The sequence below is a fragment of the Orbicella franksi genome, chromosome 7 (assembly GCF_964199315.1).
Source record: "Orbicella franksi chromosome 7, jaOrbFran1.1, whole genome shotgun sequence".
Taxonomy (NCBI): Eukaryota; Metazoa; Cnidaria; class Anthozoa; order Scleractinia; family Merulinidae; genus Orbicella; species Orbicella franksi.
In genome coordinates, this window is record NC_138151.1 from 14,650,641 (window position 1) to 14,663,992 (window position 13,352).

At 37.5% G+C, this 13,352-nt stretch overlaps 1 protein-coding gene across 1 annotated transcript; it reads left to right on the top strand.

Annotated features, from left to right (window-relative positions):
• The first annotated feature begins 1,754 nt into the window (after positions 1 to 1,754).
• Positions 1,755 to 13,334, top strand: LOC145493109 (uncharacterized). Its single transcript, XM_081472511.1, has 9 exons — positions 1,755 to 2,863; positions 3,805 to 3,926; positions 9,184 to 9,297; positions 9,674 to 9,742; positions 10,536 to 10,604; positions 10,771 to 10,921; positions 11,974 to 12,336; positions 12,607 to 12,660; positions 12,881 to 13,334. The coding sequence occupies exons 1-9, from the start codon at positions 2,728 to 2,730 to the stop codon at positions 13,198 to 13,200; spliced, it is 1,398 nt and encodes a 465-aa protein (XP_081328637.1). The 5' UTR covers positions 1,755 to 2,727; the 3' UTR covers positions 13,201 to 13,334.
• The last annotated feature ends 18 nt before the right edge of the window (positions 13,335 to 13,352 follow it).

Below are 13,352 nucleotides of genomic sequence, written 5' to 3' on the forward strand. Positions count from 1 at the left end.
ATAACTTTTTAAATAACATATGAAAACACTGTATTGCTGGATTACTATTAATCCACCCGCAATAGCACTGTTATTCCGACATAACACCTTATGCTCTATATAGTATACATTTATGCGAGCATAATACTGGCTGTGTACCTGTCAAGCTTGAACTGACGATTCAGTTGTCTCGATTGCATGTGCACAGTTCCTTAGTCAAGCGTACGCTCGCTGTTTCCATGGCAAAGACCTTTTCAAGGCATGAACTCTTACAAACATATCATATTGCTAAAATGCCAGTTTGGATATAGAATATTCGTGCAGAAAGCCTACTCACCGTAGAATTCCGAAATAATGTGCAAAAAATCTGGTTTAAAATTCCAACAACGTTTTCACTGGCCGATACAAGTCAGTTGTTCTTCGAATCCCATTTGAAATTAAAATCAGTTAAAAAAAAAAATGAATAAATAGAACAACTCGATGTTGCCAGACCTTGTGAGTTCAGCTGAGAAAATGAATACAATTTCTCAGTGCACGAAAAACATATCTTGCGAAGGTAAACCGGCATAATAAGGTTATTCCGTTTTAAATGTCCGCTCTTTTCGACGCTTTAAAATAAAACAAAAATAAAACATTCGAAATCTTAAATCAGTACTTTTTCTTGGAAGCCAGAGTGATGGGAAATAACAATTTAATAAAAGCTAAAAATGAATAACATCCCATGTTTGTGAAGTGAATTTGGGTTCTCGATCAAGAAACATCTATTTACACACACCAAAACACACTAGTTGTATGTTATTTCTCTGTGAAGATTAAACTAAACGAAAGTGGGAACGTGTAATGTAAATTGTAGCAATTTTTTTTACCATTCTATGACCTTTTGTGGTAACATTAATTATGACTACATTAATGCCTGTTTACATCAGTGTTAAATAGCGAGTAGTATAAGGACAAACTACATCTCTTTCGCAAGCCAAAATTAATTCCGGTGAAGTTTCCTGATGCTTCCTCAACCCTGGGTTGCCCTTCAGTTTCGGGAATATCTATTCCTCCATAAAAGCTAAGAATATATTTTAAATATAGTGGCATGTTACCTGGATAAGTCAGCGCCGTTGTAAATAGGCAACAAAAAATTCTCTGTCACTCAGCATGTCGTTGTTTTGTTGACATAATAAAGAGTATATTCAGCTGAAGAGACATTGTCCTCGGTGTGAAGTTTAAGCATTAATTTTTGGCGCGAATGATGCCCCGAACACACGAATGACTGCGAAGACACGACGACACGACGACACGACGAATGGTAACAGTGCTAAACATGGTAATGTTGATACATTTGGATGAGAGTATTCAAGGACACTTTCTTTATCGGTCAGATCGAATTGCTTTACCTTTACGTGAGTCTGCTGCCGCGAATGATATCTTTTCAGGGCGCTAAATAAAGTTTGTGCAACCGGAACTTACATTAGTCTTATTTAATTCAAAAAATATAGCGTATCGAATATAAAAACTCTTTTCCTTTGGCAATTATATCGTAGCTTAAGGTGGCTCAAAACAGTTTCCAGCATTTAGATTTTGATGGATCTTTGTCATTTGATGTTACTATTTAGGTATCAAAAAACTGCTCAATCTTTGGTGAACACGTTGTTATCATTTTCGTAACACAATGGGTTACCATAGCAACAGTATGACTTACTGAAATATCCCTTATCGCAGCTTTAGGGGCTTATAATTCAAAAACGGTACGGTAAAGTTTTGAAAATTTAAGGTGGCTCTGAACTCTATGTGCAGAATTTTTTTAAACTTTTCCAAAAGTTGCGTCTTATCCTGCTTATCAAACTTTAGTAAGTCAGTAATTTAGTAAAAAAAATAGTAATCCCTTCAACATACATCTTTAGAAGTAACAACTAAAGTTGTGTTCTTGGGCAAGACACTTTACTCTCACAGTGCCTCTCTCCACCCAGGGGTAATGGTGCCGGCGAACTCAATGCTGGGGGTAACCCTGCAATGGACTAGCATCCCATCCAAGGGGGAGTAGAAATACTCCTTGTCGCTTCATGCTGCAGAAATCGGGATAAGCTCCGGCCTGATGGGCCACTTGGCTCGTATGCAGACTTACCATGACCAGTTGACGTCACGTGGTCTGCAACAGCTACTCGTGATTGCTTAAAATGTTCAGTTTTCCTGTCCTGCAATCTACGTTTTGTTTTTCCAAAGTAGGAATTCTGGCAGTTTCAGTCTCCGCCCCCTGGACATAGGAGAAGTGCACCCCGCAGGGACAAAACGGAGCGGAGAAAGAAAATTTGGGAATTCCCCTTCTCCGCTCCCCTTCTTTTAGTCTGCCACACAGATTATCCCGTGATGGGCTCCTGATTATTAACATTCCAAAAATAAAACAGTCTGCGAAAACGCTGTGTAATGCTGCGGCTTATTGCCGTCCAACACAATCTCAGAGTCAAAAAAACTAAACCTGAAGTTATGTCCGGGAATTACTGAATGAAAGTAAACGCATTTTGCGTTTGTTATATATTTTATTCCCGCACAGCTTGTTTTGCTTTTGTTGTTGCGATTACGTCACTTGTTTCCTCCCTTCCGCTCTAGTTGTTTTCTTACTTCCGGCTGGGCACTTGACGCGCATAAACGACTGGGCTATTGCGCAGCCACCATTTCCGCTAAACAAGTAAGTGAACATACGAGGGTCCGTGAAAACCATTTATATTTGCCAATTTTCTCTGCAATAAAGACACACGAATGGCAAGAATCTTCCGTCGAGCTGCTAACAAGGTTAAAAACTCGAGAGATGGCCACGTTTCGCTCGGTTTGCTTATCTTTGACGAGAAAGTCGTGTACGAGAATTTTCAGAAAGTGGTCATGGCCAAAGCGGATGGTAAGTGAGCTTACATGTAGTTGTAATATATTGTTACATGCGCACTTTTGTACCTTAATGAAGTAAAAACCTTTAAAAAGCAAGAACGAGGGTTTTTTATTTCAACAATTTATGTTTTCTCTCCAAAAATTTATTATTGTTCAACTGCAACCGAAGCTCAAAGCTTAATTTAATTACGACAATTACAGTGTGTGGAGTGGCAGATGAACTTACATGCATGGCAATATTTATGGCTATATATTGTGGTTTTGTGATCAAAATAGTTTATTTTGGCGTTATCATTCTGCTTTACTGCCCACTCACAACTGAAAATTTGGGATTATGTCAAAGGTGACTTTTTGTTCCCAGTGTTTTTTTCAGGGGGAGGGGAAATAATAGGTGATGTTGACTTAATTGGTACAAAAGAAGCTATCTTTAACTAATCCTGATATTGCCACTTACAAAATTTTATCCTTTTTTGGTTGAGTTCTGATAGAAGTGAGGAATATCTATGCTATTTTTATACAATAAACTGAACGTTTGATCTTCTCAGGAATCAGATAATTCTGATAGTTTTCGTTTCTTGATTAAATGTAGGGTCCAAGGAAGCTAAGTTCAGATAAATGCCAGATCTATGAATCATCTTAACCCCCTTCATTAATTCAGCATACTGATGTTCATCTGAATAGCACCTCTTTTATTAGATGTGCTGTAATTGCTAGCAGTCAATCAATTTATTTCCTCAATGATTATTGTTTTGGTGATACCTTAATTAAAGTAAATTTTGCTTGTAATTCAGTGACATTTCTAAGTATCAATTAAATAACAGGTGGCTATCCCCTAAATGCAGAAAAACTACACAATATGCCTGTTAAATTGCATAAGAAATCAAGTGAGCATATGTGCAGACTCCAGTGTATTTAGAAGAAGTTAGTACCTGTTTTACTTACCATTCCCTGCAGCATCCATGGCAATGTTAAAATGGGCCAAGAATGAAGAAAATCTTGCCCTGCGAGATGTCTTCAGCAAGGTGTTTGAAGTGTCAAGTATGTGGACAAATCTGATGAGAGATTTCACTGAAGAGGCAAGCTAAATTAATTAATGATTAAAATTTAATATTTTTTCTTTGCTAATAATTATCTAGACAAGTCCATTTGAACCATGATTAACATTCAAAAACGCATATATCAGTCATGTGGATCTGATCAGCCTTTACGAAGATAACAACCTTTGTCAGTTTTTTTAGTTGTATAATTATCTTTATTTAATAATAAATTCTAATTCGTGGCTTGTCAGGTTCGCTATGCCATATAGACATTGGTATAGTGCTAATATGGTCATGTACAGCAACAAATGAGGTTGCCAAGCAGTTGATATAAAGATTTGTAACGAATGTGCGAATGCCTCTTACACTGTCTTATCAAGTATTACTTAGTGTTTGCCTCAGGTTGCATGTCATTTCTCCACAATAGTTGCTTGATGTCGTAAATAATTAACAGTTGATTCTAATGTGATGGTCTACTGGCTGCCGGTCCAAGCACTTGTTTTCAAAAGCCAGAGAGGGACCATGGACATCTTTTCCCTGCCCTTTTGTACTATTTACAGTCATATATTTAAAAGAAAAGCCCAGGGAGGGATTCCCAAATGATAGGATCAAGAATGCATTTGAATTACAGTAAACCCCTAAAGGAGAACAATCTGGGTCTGGCGTTTTGACCCCTAAAAGATGCTATTACAAATTAGTATCACCCAACTAGTAATGCAAATCCTGCATTTTAATTGGCTACACTACTAGAGGACTATTAGTAATAGTCCTTGAGTAGCGAAATTGGTGCAATCGAGCATGACGCTTTCTTTCGTTTTATTCCCAAATAAATATTTCTTCAGCTTGCATTTGCTAACTTTATTATTGCCTTTTCTGTCCGACTAGTTGGGTGATACTAAAACAATTAGACCCTTCGCCCTCAAGGGCCACAGGTCAATAGCCCATTCCGCTTTGTCTCATGGGCCATTGACCTGTTAAATGATACCTGATCACCAACCACACAATAAGTAAGATTTCATATACACATATAATAGACCTTAGTATCACCCAACTAGTGGACTAATGCAAATCCTGCATTCTAATTGGCTACGCTACTAGAGGACTATTAGTAATAGTCCTCGAGTAGTGAAATTGGCGCAATCGAGTGTGACGCTTTCTTTCGTTTTATTCCCAAATAAATATTTCTCCAACTTGCGTTTGCTAACTTTATTATTGCCTTTTCTGTCCTACTAGTTGGGTGATACTAAAACAGTTAGACCCTTCACCCTCAAGGGCCACGGAGCAATAGCCCATTTGGCTTCTTCTTGTGGGCTACGGAGCTAATGGTTAAATATTCATATTCTTGGTATTGGACTGGAACTAGCTTGCAACTGAGGCTAAAGCAGGGAGTCTTTTCAGATGCAAATAACCAGACATAACTAATAGATGATCAATGACATCAATTGAAAGGCCGTGTGCAAGAACATCCCCTGTATTTTTCAGCTATTTTTGAAAGTGCTCAAAACTAGCTGAATTTTGGCATGTGGGCTTCGTTTCACCTGAGAAACATTTTTCGCTGGGTTGCTCTTCGTTCTCGAGAAACACAGGTTGGAAAAACTGAGTGGTTTATTGCATACGCAATATCTCGAGAATGAAGCAAACTTTAGCGCAAAAAGTACGGGACATTGCTTAACATACAGTCGGGCCTTTGTTATGATAAACAGAGCCGATCCTTTGTTATAATAGCCAAGCCAAGCCTTTGTTATAAGTCGAAGTCTTGCCTCGGTTTATTATAACAAAGGATCGGCCCGCCGTGGCCGCAAGGACTTTGATTTCACTTAGAAACCAGCAAAATGTCAATTTCACGCAATGTAAAAGCTCAAAAATGTCGATTTTAGGTCAAAAAAGGTTTAAATGTTGATTTCATGTTAACCCGTGACGGGAAGGTTGTTGACTTCACTCAGAAAACAGCAAAATGTTAATTTCATGCAACGTATAAGCTCAAAAATGTTGATTTCAGGTCTAAATAGGTAAAAATGCTGATTTCACGTTAACGTGTGACGGCAAGGATGTTGATTTCACTAGAAAACAGCAAAATGTTAATTTCACGCAACATATAAGCTCAAAAATGTTGATTTCAGATCTAAATAGGTAAAAATGCTGATTTTACGTTAACGTGTGATGGCAAGGATGTTGATTTCACTTAGAAAACAGCAAAATGTTAATTTCATGCAGCATATAAGCTCAAAAATGTTGATTTCAGGTCTAAATAGGTAAAAATGTTGATTTCACGTAACACGTGACAGCAAGGATGTTGATTTCACTTAGAAAACAGCAAAATGTTAATTTCACGCAACGTATAAGCTCAAAAATGTTGATTTCAAGTCTAAATAGTTAAAATGCTGATTTCACGTTAACGCATGACGGAAAGGATGCTGATTTCACTTAGAAAAGAGAAAAATGTTAATTTAATGCAGCGTATAAGCTCAAAAATGTTGATTTCAGGTCTAAATAGGTAAAAATGTTGATTTCATGTAACGCGTGGCGGAAAGGATGTTGATTTCACCTAGAAAACAGCAAAATGTTAATTTCACGCAACGTATAAGCACAAAAATGTTGATTTCAGGTCCAAATAGGTAAGATATGGCGGCCGGAAAGTAGTGTTAACATCTGGAACTTACTTTGGTTATCTGGGACAATGATTATCTGCACTGAACAAATAACATTAAATAAGCACTTTTCCAAATACAGCAACGTCTTAAATGGCTTAAAATCACGAGATAAATACATATTTTTTGACAAACGCGATCGTAGCTTTATGTCACGCACCGCCTAACTTAGAAATTCAAAATGCGCTGGTACCTCTTATGCCTGATGAGGATAACAACTCTTGTGGCTCTTTAGTTTTGGATTTAAGAATTTGATGACTTCACGTGAAAATGCTCTATAAATAGGGCAAACAGATTGACAAATTAACCCTTCTGCGCAGCGTACAGGTCTCCATACATCTGCATGTCCGCTGATCCCAGAAGTTCAAAACACTACAAATCATGCCAAAATGAAATAAAATCAACGCAACCTGGATCACAGATCTATGTTACAATCGATCGCTACTTGTTGGCCATTATTATGTTTAAATGAAAAAAGCCGAAACAATCTAGTTACCAGTTTGAGAAATATCTGCAGAACGTGATCGCAATGCATGCTGGGGAGGGTCTTTACACCTCTTGCGTGGGAAAACATGGCGGTTGATACAAGACAAATTTTATAAGTCAAAAACCAGTTCTCGCTTTCCAAACTTTGACACTACAATGCTTAGCAAATGGGCTACAACTCATGAGAGGGTATCTTTCTTGGGCAAGAACTGCTCTTGGACTTTGCTGCCTGGCTCGATCTGACTGCGAACGCCGATAAAACGATTACGGTATATCAGCTGCCTTCGAAGTTTCAGAACACATTTTGATTCTTTAAAACATGCTGATGACTTACGGGTTTATCGAGGCTTTATGATGCCTCTCAACCACCAGGCAGGCATACAAGATACTTTAACACAATGCTTGAGACATTAGTTGACAGAGCTCTAATGTGGCACATCTCTTTTTTGTTTGGTGGTATTTCGTTTGACGCTTGATCGATTCACTTGTTGTGTTCACGTCACAATAACCGATGTAAACAACCTGTTCCCAGATTTCCTCTCTATATACTATTTTCCTTTGACCTTGAGACAGCTAAGATTCAGTGGAATACACTATAAACAGTCTGTGTGTTTGCTGTTCAACAAAATAATAAGAAAGTTTCTTTTGTTTTTTGTTCAACAAAAGATCTGCAAAAGATGCCGCTTGGAAAATTGAGTTTTTTTTGCATACATTATTTCTCGAGAACGAAGAGTGCCCCAGCCAAAAAAACTTCAGACCAATGTTTCTCAGGTAAAATGAAGCCCACATGCCAAAATTCAGCTATTTTTGAGCACTTTCAAAATGGCCAAAAAATCTAGGGGACATTCTTGCATGCAGCCTTTCATATCTCCCTCAGAGTTTTATTATCTAGCTCTCTGCACGCATTGCAGGCCTATGATGAGGGAGCATAATAATATTGGTAATCAATGAGTAATCAATGAGTAATCAGTTGATTAGTCATTGATTATTGGTGATGATCAATGAGTAATCGATGGGTAATCGAAGCCCAAAAGTTTTGTGGCCTATCGATTACTCATCGATGACATCAATTACTCATTGATGTAATTGATTACTCATTGATGACCCATCGATTACTCATTGACTATTATACTGTGCACAAAAGACACTTTTCTTGCTTTCTTGTACCATTTTTGTTTTGTTTGTGATTCTTTTATCTGTGTTAGACGCATTTTTCCTTGTATCTGAAGTTCCTGTTGACGATGTCGAGACGCAAAGTGCTTATCACAAATACAGATGATTCTCAATTGTGCAATATTTCACTTTACCCAACTCTTTATTTAATAACAAAACAACTGAACAGTAACCAACCAGTCTGAAAATTAAACTAACAGGTACGCTGACAAGAATCGACTACGTGGTTATCGATATTTTTTTTGTGGGTGTTTGTCAGCAAAGTAAAACTGCTTCGGCTTAGGGAAACCTCCGTCATAATTAGTTACATAACCAGCTTGAGTATTGAATATTTGTACAAGTTCCGATTTTTTGGCCTTTGAGCTAAACGCAATTCCTTTATCTTTTAAGAGTTGTTTTAGAACCGCTATTGTCATATTTTCGGCAGGTCCCTGTTTCATACGTTCTATTTTTTCATTCTTCTCTTTCTCTTGGGCTTCTGTCAATTTCTTTTGTTGCATTTCCAGTCTCTGCCAGTGGCCCTCGATTTCTGAAAGAATTTTGTCATCGAGTAAAAGAATGTCTTCAGAAGATGGAGTTGCTGGAATCTTTTGGACGAACTGAAAAGAGTCTAGGACGGTGTATTTTCGTGAACGGAACATCTTGTTTGAAATCTTTGTAGAATTTTCACAGTCCAATCGATGCAATCGATGACTAATCGATGACCAAAAATTTTGTGGCCCGTCGATTAGTCATCGATTACTCATTGATCATCGGCAATAATCAAGGACTAATCAACTGATTACCTATCGATTACCTATTGATTACTCATTGATTTCATTGATGTCACTGATGTCATCGATTAGTTATGTCTGAAAATAACATTTAATCTCTTTTTCATATATTCCCCCACATGAGCCTCCATTGCAAGTTAGATCCAGTTCAATACTGAGAATACAAACATGGGCTGTTCCAACAATTTGTTTGTTTTGTTGCCCTCTGTATCACAGTATCATAAATATCGCAAGAGTTTCAAAGAGGTCCTTCATCAAGAGCGTGTCTTGGATGAAGCAAGAAAAAGGGAAGCCATGCACGCAACAAGATTGAACAGACTTCAAAAACAGGTGCCTATACTGACCAAATATATTATTTTATTTACTGAGTCTGGAGCCCACAGACGATCCCCTGTACCCAGCTCTGTTTCAGGAGTATTTTAGTTGATGTTTCTCATCAGGCCTGGTTCACACTATAGCGACAGAACAACATCACAACATAATATCATAATCGCTTACAGGTCTGGCAATGTGAACACAGACATAAAGACATAAGGACAAGATCAGTTCTTTTTTCTTACATGTATGTTGTCATCTGGGATGTTGCTATTATCATTATGTCAGGATGTTCAGTCACTGCAAACATAACGTGGTCATGCCATTATGTTGCATGTGTGAACCAGGCTTTACTGTTACTTAGAAATATAGTTTTTATATTATTTAATAGTTGGATCAAAACAAGAGGAAGAGTGGTGATGCAGGAAGACCCAGAACAATATCAAATGAAATGGCTGAGGTACATGTAAAGCAGTCTTTTCAGTTGAATATTATGAAATATTGAATAACAGTCGGAAAACTGATGACCCCAAATTTTCCCAGTCCCCCAAGAAATACCACACATTAGGGAGTCACAGAGATCTGGAATGTGTTGTCAGTAGTAATTGACTGTTGTATTGCGTGCCAGAACAATGTAACTAAGTAAAATTGCTCATGAATCATATCAATCTGTTTGTAGTCCAGTTTAATCTGCAGTATGAAATCTTTTGGCTTGGGTCTCAGATCTCCATAAATGTCAAGTGCTAGCCATGAAATGCCTGGTTGTTATGCACACTTTGATATAATTCCACACCTCTCTACATGTAGAAGTGTAGATCTACATAACATCATTCCTCACCTGGTTCTACACTGATCTTTGATTTTTAGAAGGCATGGAAGTGTAGAATAGGGTGACAAACTGGGATTTTTAAGACCTTTTCCCCAGCCATTCCATAGTTGTCATTCCTTACTTAGTTCTGCACTCCTCTGCTATAATGTGTGGAAGTTTGGATTGTCGTGACAAAGTAAGGATTTTCACAGTCAATCTTTTCACAGCCATTCCACAGTTATCATTCTGTACTTAGTTCAACACTTCTCTATGTGTAGAATACTGTGAAAAACTAGCCAAGGGATTTTAATGGTCTTTTCTCCTGCCTTTCCACAGTTGTCATTCTCTGCTTAGTCCAACACTTCTCTACCTTATTTTCAAGTCATGACTATTTAAATAATATTTTATTATTTACATATTTTTTCTGTTTTCAACTTTTCTGTAGATCATTACTCAGGCTGAACAGGAGCAAGCTGAGCTTGAAGTGAAAACAACTAAGCATGAGATTTTTAAGGTAATAAATAATTATTAATTAATAAAAATAAAATAAAAACTAAATTAGTCTTCCCCAGCTTAGTGCACTTCCCTCCTAAAGAGGAACACATTCACTGCATTGCTAAAATAATAAAATGTTCAATGCATTTTTATTTAAAAACATTATTTTATAATTTTCTCTGCAGGCTCGTAAGCTCAGGGAATCTTTAAGTAAGATTTCTGATGGACTTCAACAGTGGGCTTCCAAAACATTATTGGTTGCAGGAGCATACAAAAAACTGGCTGATCTTATTTCAGATACACCCACTCAACTCACAGATAGCAAGGTTTTTCATGGTATGTGTTCTGGACTAATACAATCCAGCAAAATTAACAATAATTATTCAGTTAGCTCTTTTGCTTCACTTAGCCGAATAGAAAATGTAAGTAAAGGAGACTGCACACAGACAAATAATACTGAAAAATAGTGAAGGGAGCCGCCAGCAATAATCGATTTATTAAAACAAACCAGATTATTAAGTACTCCAGGCTGTTTTTCCCTATTGTAAATATTGTTGTCATTGTAAGATAGTGTGTAACTTATATTCTCTTGCTTGTAACCAATATTCAGCATGTGTTAGATTCTTGTTAAAACAAGAACACATGCTGAATACAGGTTACAAGCAAGAGAGTATAAGTCACATGCTACAGTATCTTACAGTAACAACAATATTAATGATAAAGAACTCTGATTATTTACTAATAAGGCTTTAGCCAAGAGAGGTACTTTTTCCAGATTAGAGATGTATACATTGGGGTAGGAATTTCAGATGAAGTATGGAAAAAAACATTCAAAGTCAGGAAAAACTGTCATTTTAGGTTTCAACATTTTGTCATCAGCACCTGCACTCAGGGTAGCCAAAAGCACCTGCGTGGCTGCTGGCAAAAATCACCATCTGCTTAGTGATCTTGGCCAGCTACATGCACTCTGCTGGATTATTTGTCTGTTGTGATTCTTTAAAATATAATTACATACCAAAATTATCAGCCACCTTCTCAAAAGCTGTTAGCTTCAAAACTTGGCCACAACCCTATGCACAATCCCTAGGTAATGCAAAAGGAGTTCCATTTTCTATGGAAGGTACAAGTCATGTACATACATGTATGAGAAGGGTTACCTGTTCTGTCAAAAATTGTCAGCATTTATGTGGATGAGGGTTTGGACTTTGGTTTACACTGGAACCTCACCATTAAAAACTCACTATCTTTTACAATCTTTGAGTGGAGTATTTAGTTTTGAAAGTGTTCTCCCAGAGGACAGGGAAGTTCAACAGCCACTATTAATGTACTGAAAACAATTCAATAACTAATGACAATCACAACTGGATTAAATACTTTTTTACTCCTAGGCACTGGTCAGACAAGATGCATTGTCAATAATCTTGCAAGAGACCTACACATCGATCCTGAGTTATCTGCCCAGTTAGCAGCAGTGGCAAAGTCCACCCAGCCTTATTTGTATGCAGTATCAGCCCCTGTGAAGCCAGACAACGCAAAATATTCTTACGCTGACTTACTATCTTCCTCAGAACAAAAGTCCCCCAAGGAAAATGCAAAAAAACCCAAAGTTAAGCGTGCACCTCAGCCGTTGCCGCATCAACATCTGAAAGTTAAGGAGAGTGCTCTAGATGATCCAAATCTTAGGAGACCATTGTCATTGACTGATCTGAGGCCACCACCCACTTCACCACCACCCCCTCTCCCTAAACATGGTAAGCTGTGTTGCATTTTGAAGCTGGGGTGCCTGTATAAGGGAGAGCTGGAGAAATTCATTAAGACATTAAAAAAACTAAGGAGGGTTATATCTTACTTATACACTTACCATTGTGTAAATATTGCCTAACTCTAAATTGCCACGCCTACAGACTTTTAGTAAATGTAGTTGTCACTAATACACATTCTTATACCTCATAGGATTTTAAAATAATCTATACTTTGATGAAGAATTCATTATGTACAACTGACTATTTTTTTTTTTGCAGCAAGACAGGTTGTTTTCCGGACAAATTCAGCAAAGGAGAGCATAGGAAGGAAAAGTAAGTTGAAAGAAGTAGAAAAGTGACTGGGTTTGGGCATGAGTTACAAGGCTGTCATTCATAGTCCCCCCCCCCCCCCCCCTGCATTAACCTCCTCTCCTGTAGCTCTAGGACTGAAAATAAAGAAATAAATAAGTGTTCCCCCAAGTGGGGATGGCAGGGGGGAGACATGTGATAGAGAGAGATGAATTACCTACTGGGTTCTTTGTTTCAACTCCAGCAAAGATGAATTCAAAACAGTCAACTGGAAAGATCTGGTATGCAAGAACAAACATATCAAGTGATTCTGATTCTGATAGTGATGGATACACCGAGCCCATTACTGATGGGTCATTTTTTGAAAGGAGGAGCAAGATGCTTTGTAAAGTGTTAAGTGATGGTGCCATTAATGAAGTGGGCATGCGAGGCTATGCTGTCAGAAACACGGCAACTCAATCATCCAGCAGGAACTTTTATCACCAACTAGAGAGACAGTCATCAGAAGAGGACATCATTCAAGAAGATAACGAGCCCAACAATTATGTTGCTCTTGTTAATTGAATATTATGTAACAGTAATGATCAATAATGAAATATGAACTGTGAAGTGGCACTTGAAAAATTTGTCTCAATTTAATTATTTTATAATAATGATAAATACAATATTATATTATATAATATTACACAATCATTCAATATAGGTATACAATATTA

Bases quoted from the DNA above. Each gene is read 5' to 3' on its own strand.
- LOC145493109 (XM_081472511.1), top strand. From the start codon at position 2,728: ATGGCAAGAATCTTCCGTCGAGCTGCTAACAAGGTTAAAAACTCGAGA. The intron at 9,298-9,673 runs GTGCCTATACTG...ATTATTTAATAG, and splicing joins TGAACAGACTTCAAAAACAG to TTGGATCAAAACAAGAGGAA. The intron at 12,661-12,880 runs GTAAGTTGAAAG...TTTCAACTCCAG, and splicing joins GGAGAGCATAGGAAGGAAAA to CAAAGATGAATTCAAAACAG.